Source organism: Salvelinus alpinus, chromosome 36, assembly GCF_045679555.1.
Source record: "Salvelinus alpinus chromosome 36, SLU_Salpinus.1, whole genome shotgun sequence".
NCBI lineage: Eukaryota > Metazoa > Chordata > Actinopteri > Salmoniformes > Salmonidae > Salvelinus > Salvelinus alpinus.
The window spans coordinates 19,088,909-19,100,059 of record NC_092121.1 but is presented as its reverse complement, the minus strand read 5'-3'; the positions used below and the strand labels follow the sequence as shown (position 1 = coordinate 19,100,059).

The following is an 11,151-nucleotide window of genomic DNA, read 5'->3' as shown; positions in this document are numbered from 1 at the left end:
TAGATTCTTACGTCAAATGGAGAGGCGGGCTTCCAACACGTCATAAACAGTGCCACGTCATCGTAAAACCACTGATCTGGTGTGCATATGAACTCCCTGCAAGAAACAGCAATATGCCATTTTAACCTATCCATAGCATAACTTCCCAGTGGGGCACAGTGACGAGAATAGTAGGAGTAAAGTTTGTTGGTGTTTAATCCGGTGGTTGAGCAGAGTACCAATCTTGAAGAAACCATTTGAGTTATCCAAACTGGTGGAGAGAGCACTGGGTAAAGTGAAGGTTGTGAGGATCACGAGAGGCGGGCTTGTTTTGATTCTGCGGATCAGAAGGAACTTACCTTAATTAATCGATTTTCTAAATTGCTAGCCCATCCAACTACCTCATCCCCATACTGTATTTATTTATTTATCTTGCTCCTTTGCACCCCAGTATCTCTACTTGCACATTCATCTTCTGCACATCAATCACTCCAGTGTTTAATTGGTATATTGTAATTACTTCGCCACCATGGCCTATTTATTGCCTTACCTCACTTATTTTACCTCAATTGCACACACTGAATATATACTTTTTCTACTGTATTATTGACTGTATGTTTGTTTATTCCATGTGTAACTCTAACTTGTATGTGTCGAACTGCTTTGCTTTATTCTTGGCCAGGTCGCAGTTGTAAATGAGAACTTGTTCTCAACTAGCCTACCTGGTTAAATAAAGGTGAAATAAAATAAAAAAGTTTAAAGTGTCATGTGTGTCTCTTCGGAACAGGGCACCCCTCAAGGGGGTTATATCAGGCCGCCGCAGGCGTCTCGTGGGAAGTTGATTTTGAAGAGATGGAAAATACTCCTGGAGTAATTGAAGCGCGTTGGATGAATCATGTGATGAATGGTGAGAAAATGAAGTCTATTTGTTCTTTTGTTTTTTTGATGTGGAGTCTCTCCCTACTCAAGTGCAGTTAGGGTATATTTACTACAGAGTCAGAGCATTTATACCAAGATCAATACAGTGTGATCATTGTGAAGCTTTCGGTCATGTAGCAAGTGTTTGCAGAAGGGAGAAGCCAAGATGTCCAAGTGGAAGGGACCATATGTTTATAAAAGTGATGAATATGTGACATGTTGCAATTGCGGTGGGAACAATGAAGCCATGTCTTCCGAATGCCCCACAAGGGTGAAAGAGAATGAGGTGGCTTAGTCAGGGTTGCACAGAGTATTTCATATGCAGCAGCTATGAAAAGGTTTGAATGGTGCTCCAGAAGAGTCCAAGGTAGTGGATAGGCCTAGCCTGCAGGGGTTGCCTTTCACCAGCAGGACCCTGACGTTTTAAAGGTTAAGAAGGTGGACTTTGTGGCATTTATAGCTATGGTAATTATTGACACTGCCAAGGTGGGGAGAAGGTTCAGGAAGATAGAAATCATAGTGATTGCGGTGGAGCGGTTCCTGGGGCAGAAAGATTTCACAGCAAAGGAGTTATGGAATATTGCCCCAAGCCGTACCACCCTCTCAGCTCCTAGAGCCTGAGAAGGGAGATATGGGGATCTAAAATAGAAGTGGGAGTTTGTTTTGTCTATATACCATTTTTTTTATTAGGGTGGATTAAGTTAGTATCATTATTACGTATGGATTTATTCATTATATTTTATTGGTTTCCAACCGTCCAGTTGGTGGCGCCAATACACCTTTTTGGGTGTAGTCCGCCATAAAACCCACAGAAAACTTTCCAGTGATTGGTAATTAGTATCAGACGTTGAATGTGGTTTTTCTCCAACTGTAGTCCACTCGGTACTCACCTTTATCACCTCTTGAGTTTTTACCTTTTTACTTGCAAGGCCTACTATAGTTACATACTGGGCACAGATTTGAGTGAACACTGATCACAAACCAACACATGCATAGTGTACAATTGATTTGGCAATGACTTATTTTTTTATTCACATTTTACAGCAAATTAATTCCCTTTGGTAGCAACAACCTGAATCATTACGGACTATTTAAAATGGCATAATTTCTAAAACACAAGAAAGTGAGATAATCCATCTCTTACTTAAAACGTGGTAGCAACAAGACGGAGGGCATATGGGGCGGCAGGTAGCCTAGTGGTTAGAGCGTTGGACTAGACGGAGGGCATATGGGGCGGCAGGTAGCCTAGTGGTTAGAGCGTTGGAGTGCATGTTGGGCGGCAGGTAGCCTAGTGGTTAGAGCGTTGGACTTGTAACCGAAAGGTTGCAAGCTCGAATCCCCGAGTTGACAAGGTAAAAAGCTCTCGTTCTGTCCCTGGACAAGGCCGTAAACCCACTGTTCCTAGGTTTTCATTGAAAATAAGAATTTGTTTTTAAAGGTAAAAAAACATATATTTCAAGTTTTCCCAAGTAGACAGTATCAGTTCAGCCACAGGGTGGCATATTTATTTTATTTAACCTTTATTTAGCTAGGAAAGTGAGTTAAGAACAAATTCTTATTTACAATGACAGACTAATGTAAAAGGCATTTCAAAGGTATACCTGAAACTATGAGGCACAATGCACTTCATATGGTCAACTAAAAAAACAAAACACTCTTCCTGTTTAAAAGGTAACATCAAACATTGTAAAACAGTACTAAGTTCTTGTCATTTATATGCTCCTCTGTGTCAATCTTGATAGTAGCTTACAACTAGTTTTATATCACATTCCAATCCTTCCCTGAGCCACATCCCTAAAAGATTGTTCAACATTGGTATCTCATTTTTGGAGTGATTTCAAATCCTTGATAGTTTCTGTTCATGAGCAAGCATGGGTATCTCTTGAAGTAAATGTAGTAACATTCCAAGCACCTACCAATGGCACAAAATGTTACTTATTTTCACTCCCCTTTCCTATAAATACACACACTATACACACTACTCCAACGTTTGGAGTGATAGGTCTAGCCCAATGTTGTCACACACGCAGGGCTCTCTTCTTGTTGGAGAAGAACACCTGCCAGTGGTCCCATTTGAAGCCAGTGGACTGGGTGCAGGACCCTCCCTCACCACAGGTGTAGCCTGTAGTGCAGCAGTGCTTCATGTCACTGCAGCACACCGCCTAGGAGGACAGGTGGAGGAAGACAGGGATAAGGTGGAAGGGAGAGTAAAAAAAAAGAGATCGAGGAAGCAATGAGAGAAACCATATAGGAATTTGACTATTCAATAGAAGGAGAGTAGATGCCTTAGTCTTGAACTTCACTAACATTAGTATGACATTTTCATTTCTAGAAGTGTTTGTGGTGTCTGGTGAGAGGGCAGAGGAGTATATCATACATTTGGAACGGGACAGCAGGCCCATGTAGTGGCGGAGACCTTGCAGCATGTCTCCTCATTATTGCAGACAAACGGCCCCCCACAGTGGATTTCCTTCTCCTGTGAGGTCGGGGGCTCAGGCGCAGACACCCGAGTTAGGGGTACCGTCTGGAACTGAAGAAACATTAGCTTCTGGCAAGTCCCTGAGCCCATGTTACAGCTGTAGCCCTGTGGACAGCAGTGCTCCTCATCTGCACAGCACACAGCCTATACAGGGAGACAAGACAGAGAAATTATTTTAATTTAACTAGGCAAGTCAGTTAAGAACAAATTCTTATTTACAATGACAGCCAACCCTGGCCAAATCTGGACAAATGCTGGGCCAATTGTGCGCTGCCCTATGGGACTCCCAATTACGGCCAGATGTGGTACAGACATGAAAGGCTTCCCATGTGAGACAGCAGAGCAAAATTGTTTCTAGGGTTCTGTATACGCATGTGCATACCAACACACACCCTCGCTCACACAAACACACACCTTGCGCAGGGGGCAGCAGCCCCACTGTCCTGTGGAAAGTTGGCAGCAGCTGGAGCCTTCAGGGCATCTGTTCTGGGTGTCACACTTCACAGAGAGGGGGGCAGTGAGGGCACTGTCATCTGGCTCAGCTGCCAGCTTGTTGTACCATGGGATCACCACCCCACCCTTAGAGCAGGAAGTCTTGCGCATATCACATATGTAGTCTTTGGGACAGCAGTGCTCTCCATCAGCACAGCACACTGCCTGGGGAAGAGGGAACAGCGAGTAGTGAGGGAAAGGGATTTCATTCCCTAAAATCCTTCCTCACTAGTTGGGAACACCATTAATAGTGCTGAGTGATTGACCAACATTTTGGTTATCAAGCAACTAATTGACCAATGTCAGTTCAATTATTTTAATTCCATTTCGTTTTTTTTATGAGCTCAATGCGCACGTTGCAGTTTCTTTAGAGATAAATCAGATCCAGCCTGAACTGTGAGATGTTGTAGGGGTTGTTTCCAACAGGCCAATATTCTACATAGTTTAGCGCATAAAACATTGTAATTAACTACAATGACTATAATCCATTGCGCATCGACTTGTACGGTCTGTGTTTATTTTATGCCTGCTACAGAAGGGATATAGAGAGCGCTTGAGAAGCAGACCAGGCTGGGGTTTGAGAAGTCAATGGGACAAGTAAAAAAAGTGTCCTTACATTTATTTATTTTTAAAATCTAATTACATTTTTATTTTTTCAAATCTAAAGGTACAACCTAGATTCGAGCCAATGTCTTAAGTAGTTGAACAAGTTATTACTCCAACCTCGTGAAAGTGACAATCTTACACGTTTGAATTTTTATCAAAAATTACTATATTGAAGAAGTGCCTTTGATTTGATGGCATGAACATGCGCAGGTCGGCACGTGATGCCCGTTAGACCCAATGGCGTTTCTATGCATGAGCTTAGCTAGCCAACGTCGCCATGACATCGTCTACAAGCGTGATTGGAAATTTCTATTGGAGAAGCAGTTTCTGCCTATCTTCATACTGTACTGACTTTGGAGCAGCTGTTGCTTCGCGAGGTATCTCTACCTGAAAATACATGATCAAAGTGATTGCATAAAAGTATGCCTTATTTATGTTGAAGAACTACAAAATAGTGATTTTGTCAGAAGGCATAGGCAGCAGCTCTATAGAGATGAAATTATGAATTGGAATGAAATAAAGTTATAAATTAAATCAAATGTAATACACACAAAACCTAATATTTTATTAAAGTAAAGCAATGTGATAAGCAGTAATGGGCAGTCACTTCCACCATGGGACTTTTATTGTTTTATTCTGTGCTGTTACAGCATTTAACCCAAATAATCGAAACCGAAATCCGTATTTAAAAAAAATAATGAACCGAAACCGAACAGACCTCAAAAGCACCAATTGCTCAGCACTAACCATTACTGTAACACTCACCTGTGGCAGTGGGCAGCAGCCCCATTTCTGGGTGGATTTCATAAAGCAGCAGGTGGCGTCCTTTGGGCAGCTGGTGTGGGCGTCACACTGTGTCCTGTGCAACTCCTCGTCTTCGTCACTTTCATCATCCTCTGTAGTCAGCTCCATGTCATCCATCTGCACCCCCTGGTGGTCTGCGGGTGCCTCCTCATGATCAGGTGTCTGGGTTGTGAGGGCAGGCACCTTCCCCACCATCGGCTCTGGCCCTGAAGGGCCATCACAGGTGAGGGTAGCCAGGTCACAGGTGCTGCCATGGGGGCAACAGTGCTCGTGGTCCTCACAGCAAACAGCCTTAAGGAAGGGAAAGGACACACAACAAGCCTTTATAGAAATTATGTAGAAGTATTGCTGGTAGCAGAAGAGATTATGCAAGCTTAGAGAAAAGTTGTGACTCCCTATATTACCCAGTTTCCCAGTTCCACTTTTCAATGAAACATAGCCCCCCTTGATATAAAACAACATGTGGTTCAAGCTCCAAAACCCATTTACAAGGAAGAAGAAAGGTTAAGATCACAAGCAGCAGCAAGCTGACAGGAGTAAAGAATGAGGAAGTGATATTGGGATGTTGTAAAGACCAAAACTAAGTGCCTCTTTGTTAGCCATACAGAATCTCTCACCGCATCGCAGAGCAGTCAAGTTAAGAGGCCATTCATTAATTTGCCTATCCACAGCAGTATTAGCCATATCTATTTGTCCCTACCTCAGGCAAGGGGCAGCAGGCCCAGTCTCCTGACGCTGTCTTGCAGCAGGTGGTGTTGTCGGGACACACATGGGTGGGGTCACAGGTAACATCTCCTGGCAATTTACCCTCCCGAGGCACGGCAGGAACCTTCTTCAGCCAGGGCTCAGAGGGGGAGCCTGAGGGGTCATCACACGTCTGGGCAGCCTGGTTGCACTTCTTACCATGAGGGCAGCAGTGGACCAAGTCACTGCAGCAAACTGCCTGGAAGGGAGAAGAGCCCAAACAAAAAGGGGAAGCTGTCACAGGACAAGCAAAAGACATGCAATCAGGTTGATGTATCTTGAAGAAATGGATTAGCTAAGAGAGTGAATGGGCCCCTACAGTATGAGACATAGCATACCTGTGGCAGAGGACAGCATGCCCATCCTCCTTCCTGTGTTTTACAACATGTGGTTCCATCCGAACAGGCCGTTGACTCATCACAGGGAACGTCTGGAGAGACAGCAGGGTGTTAGCGATCAACACAGCTGGACGAGCTAACAACATATTTAATAAAGCAGCAGGTGGTGTGGGCGTCATACTGTGTCCTGGGCCCCTCCTCATCTTCATCACCTTTGTCATCCTCTGTAGGCAGCTCCATGTCATCCATATGCACCCCTTGCTGGTCTGTGGCTGCCTCTTCATGATCAGATGCCAGGGTTGTGAGCGCTGGCACCTTCCCCACCATGGGCTCCGACCCTGAGGGACCATCACAGGTGAGGCCAGCCAGGTCACAGGTGGTGCCATGGGGGCAGCAGTGCTCGTGGTCCTCACAGCAAACAGCCTGGAGGGAGGAAGGGATAGACACACAACAAACATTTTCTGTCATTTAAGACTGTCACAAGCCTTTCTAGGAATTATGTAGAGGTATTGCTGGTAGCAGAAGAGATTATGCAAGTTAGAGAAAAGTTGTGACTTCCTAGATTACCCAGTTTCCCAGTTCTACTTTTCAATGCTATAAAAACAACATGTGGTTCAAGCTCAAAATCCCCTTAACAAGGCAGAAGAAAGGTTAAGATCACAAGCAGCAGCAAGCTGACAGGAGTAAAGATTGAGGAAGTGATACTGGGATGTCGTAAAGACCAAAACTAAGTGCCTCTTTGTTAGCCATACAGAATCTCTCACCGCATCGCAGAGCAGTCAAGTTAAGAGGCCATTCATTAATTTGCCTATCCACAGCAGTAGTAGCCACATCTCTCTGTCCCTACCTCAGGCAAGGGGCAGCAGGCCCAGTCTCCTGACGCTGTCTTGCAGCAGGTGGTGTTGTCGGGACACACATGGGTGGGGTCACAGGTAACATCTCCTGGCAATTTACCCTCCTGAGGCACGGCAGGAACCTTCTTCAGCCAGGGCTCAGAGGGGGAGCCTGAGGGGTCGTCACACGTCTGGGCAGCCTGGTTGCACTTCTTACCATGAGGGCAGCAGTGGACCAAGTCACTGCAGCAAACTGCCTGGAAGAGAGAAGAGCCCAAACAAAAAGGGGAAGCTGTCACAGGACAAGCAAAAGACATGCAATCAGGTTGATCTATCTTGAAGAAATGGATTAGCTAAGAGAGTGAATGGGCCCCTACAGTATGAGACATAGCATACCTGTGGCAGAGGACAGCATGCCCATCCTCCTTCCTGTGTTTTACAACATGTGGTTCCATCCGAACAGGCCGTTGACTCATCACAGGGAACGTCTGGAGAGACAGCAGGGTGTTAGCGTTCAACACAACTGGACGAGCTAACAAAATATTCCACAGCACTATTGTATTGTTCTAAGAAGAAGTGTAATGTCATACCTCCTGTCCTAATGAAGGGTGGAGAAGTACCCTCCCAAAGAAAAGCAGGACTACTATTGGCTGAGGTGGTAGTGTCGGGAATATGTGTTGTCACTTGGGCAACTTCTGAAAGCACGTACAGCAAAATAATCATATACACATTAACATCCAGACAGTGATTGGTACAAAAATAGACCAGGAAAATATGCCTTTTTGGGGGGGGGGGGGTGAAACCTACCATTCTGGTTTTCCCACTCTGCCCTCTTGCGGGCAGGGAACTTAGCCCACATGGGCATTTCCTTGTTGGTAGTGGATATACACTTGGATTGCTTGATGTCACAGGTGCTGCCCTCAGGACAACAGTGAATCTTATCCTCACAGCACACAGCCTGGTCAGTACACACAGACACACAGAGAATCACCTCATGAGAAGACCATATATAAACAAAGGGTTAGCACATAGGCCATGCAAATCCTTGATTAGACATCTCTCCATGGAGTGATTACAGACACTGGAGAGTGTACATGTCACACATTCAAAGGACCAATATTATTCCTGACTGGCAAATCCATGATGGTAACCCCCTAGCCCCCTCCTCCCCTGTACCTTGGGCATGGGGCAGCACCCCCAACTCCCATCTGGAGTCTCACAGCATGTGGTTCCCTCTGGGCACTCAGACTCCTTGTCACTGCACATCACTGCAACAACAGGCTCTGCCGGGGTGGAAGAAGGCAGAGGGGTTAGTAGGCAGAGGGGTTAGTGATGATGTTGCAACAGACGCATAAGATGGCAACATGTGACTCCACAAGAGTCTAACCTGTCTGTTTGATGCAGGAGCTGCAGTCTGTGCTGCACTGGTGGCCTTCAGGACAGCAATGTTTCCCATCAGAGCAAGGCACAGCCTGTGTGTACAATAGATCAATTTACTATTCACTCAGGCCTGCATCCTAACTTGATATATGTGCACATAACTCCAGTTTTTCCATTGACACCAATGCATGTTTATGTGAACAGTATAACAATATGAATCTGGTGCAAAAGGCTAGATTGCAGCAGTGGTTAGGTTATTACATGAGCAACAGGACAGCAACCATAGCCTGTAGTGGCCTTCAGACAGGAGAACTCTTCGGGGCAGTGGGACTTGTCAGGGCAGATGTTATCATCCTCATCCCCGGCATATGCACTGATCATTCTGAAAGACTAGAGGGTAGAAAAAAATACATTTGACTTTTTCAATGACAAAAAACATGACTGATCATAGTATTTTTGATTTCCTTACGTTCATCTAGATTAATTACGTTGTTGGAGAAAAATGGATTTGTTACAGTCTAATGCTATGTAAATGCTTGAGTTGAATAGTACTGTATGTACTTTTCACTGTTAATTTTCAGTACCCTCTTCACACACCGCACAAAGGATTGATTTGTTTTTGCCTCCTTATCTCTGGGGCACTAAAGGCATAACCAGGCTGAATTCTAGTTCTGTCTATTTAGGCTCTAAAGATCTTATCACTCCCCTATCTTAGGCTGTGAGAACTGGTTAGAACCAATTCTTGTTTGTATAAAGCTTTAAGAGAGGGGTAAGCAGTTCTTTGTGTACAGTGCATTTCAACGTTGTCAATAGTCAGCTAAACTTTCTTCCTGGATTCACTGACATTCTTACTTTAGGATATATGGACTGTTTAGCAGAGACTCTCTCCACCCATGGTAGGGAGACAGTTCCATTCACACACATGGACTCATTCACAACGCAGAGTGTTCCCTCAGGGCAGCAGTGGATATGATCCTCACAGCACTCAGCCTGAGATAAATGGTAAGAGTAGTTTGATTAACAAAGTGTGTTAGAATCTCACATCTTACAGACCAAACAAATACTACGAGAGAATGCTAGCACAAGGGTGCAATTAAAGAGGTATCTATTTCAGGGTAAGAGACAATGACACCATAGTCTACCTATTTGGTTTGTACACTTCTAATAGATATAATTCAGTGTACAAGGGTTAGGGAACTCGGGTTCAGGCTGCAAATAAAGCTAAGGGCTAAGCTCTGCAGGCACCACCCCATACATACCTGATACATTGGGCAACATTCATAACCATCGGAGGGGACCTTGCAGCAGGTGTTGCCCTCCTCACACGCCTCTCCACCTGGGCAGTCATCAGCAGAGACCTGGGCCAGCAGGGCCATACAGAGCACCAGATACCTCTGCATCTGGAGAGAAAGAGAGAGACAGAAATAACTTGTAACACAAACTGTATATTATATACATTTATTGTACAATCAATAACTGACAAATTATATAAAGCTCTTTTGTACAGAAATGCATAAAATCGCAATAATGGAGTCATCAGAACTAAATCTAGACAGAACTCTCACTTTCCTCTTAACTAGAGTAACTTTCAGACAATCTCCTGAGGTAGTGCTGTAGCCTACTAAAGTATATCAAAATTCCCCAAGCTATTTTCAGATATTCACTTCCTCTTTTATGTTCCATGGGGTGAGTTTCAGAAAGTTAACAGTTCCACATTCTTACCAAGACAAAGCCCTCATATGCAACCACATTTAAAGAATGAATCTATGATGCAGAAAAGGGGATATGATTATACTGTTACTAAGTGTTGAGCTTCATAGGGGAGATCATTAAAGCAGTCTACCATTGCTTCAATGTTGTTTAGGCTACTAGACACAAAAATTATGCAGCATACAGCATTTCTACTTTCAGTTTACCTGTTTTTATTAAAGGAAAATTCCCCTTAATCTGAGCCAAGTACCTCCCATAAGAAATGCTTTCCTTCATTGTGGTATCAAGAGCAATAGGGAACACAGGTGTATTAACCACAGACAATATTCACCTGACAATCAGACAATCACTTCCTGTATTTTGTCACAAGGTGCTTTCAAAAGGAGAAGAAAATGGTCTTTAACAGTTTCAGAAGAACTGTGGACCCTGATATACCATCATGCCTTTATATTGGCACACACTCAATTTTTGTGGTCATAATGTGCATTTAGAATTTTAAAAGATGGACCCACCCACCTAGGTCCATATTAAATGATTTCTAATTGTTATCACAAAAGACAATGACAACCATTTAAAAGCAATGACGAGGATAGCACAATATATACAATTTAATTTGAAGTAGAACATTTGGTGCAATTTCACTTGAGAAGTTTATAATTGAATATATTTGTCATTGAGATCTTGCCACTATCTAAATAAAAAAAGTTGACCTTACCTCTATCTCAGTGACTTTACAGGTGTCAGCGCTCCTTGACAATGTAGCCGACTTCTGAACGCGCTGAAGTTTCTCAACAACAAAATGTCGAGTAGAGAAAATATGTTCACGCCCCTAAATGTCTTCCTAGCTATTCGACATTCTGAATGGTTT

At 43.8% G+C, this 11,151-nt stretch overlaps 1 protein-coding gene across 2 annotated transcripts; it reads right to left on the bottom strand.

Annotated features, from left to right (window-relative positions):
• Window positions 1-2,376: 2,376 nt before the first annotated feature.
• LOC139565494 (progranulin-like) lies at window positions 2,377-11,103 on the bottom strand. 2 transcript variants are annotated; one of them, XM_071385889.1, is made up of 17 exons: window positions 10,999-11,103; window positions 9,833-9,973; window positions 9,426-9,563; window positions 8,835-8,963; window positions 8,581-8,665; window positions 8,370-8,476; window positions 8,001-8,151; window positions 7,784-7,885; window positions 7,590-7,681; window positions 7,208-7,450; window positions 6,573-6,783; window positions 6,361-6,452; window positions 5,979-6,221; window positions 5,240-5,569; window positions 3,791-4,033; window positions 3,275-3,520; window positions 2,377-3,059 (listed from the first exon to the last, which is right to left on the bottom strand). In XM_071385889.1, exons 2-17 carry the CDS (start codon window positions 9,971-9,973, stop codon window positions 2,916-2,918), a joined length of 2,697 nt encoding a protein of 898 aa, XP_071241990.1. In that variant the 5' UTR covers window positions 10,999-11,103; the 3' UTR covers window positions 2,377-2,915. The 2 variants fall into 2 exon arrangements, with proteins under 2 accessions (XP_071241990.1, XP_071241991.1); XM_071385890.1 differs by having other exon boundaries at window positions 7,784-7,888; window positions 10,999-11,071.
• Between the last annotated feature and the right edge of the window lie 48 nt (window positions 11,104-11,151).

Bases quoted from the DNA above. Each gene is read 5' to 3' on its own strand.
- LOC139565494 (XM_071385890.1), bottom strand. From the start codon at position 9,973: ATGCAGAGGTATCTGGTGCTCTGTATGGCCCTGCTGGCCCAGGTCTCT. The intron at 8,152-8,369 runs GTACAGGGGAGG...TGTACTGACCAG, and splicing joins GGTGCTGCCCCATGCCCAAG to GCTGTGTGCTGTGAGGATAA. The intron at 6,784-7,207 runs GTAGGGACAGAG...TCCTCCCTCCAG, and splicing joins CCTGCTGCCCCTTGCCTGAG to GCTGTTTGCTGTGAGGACCA.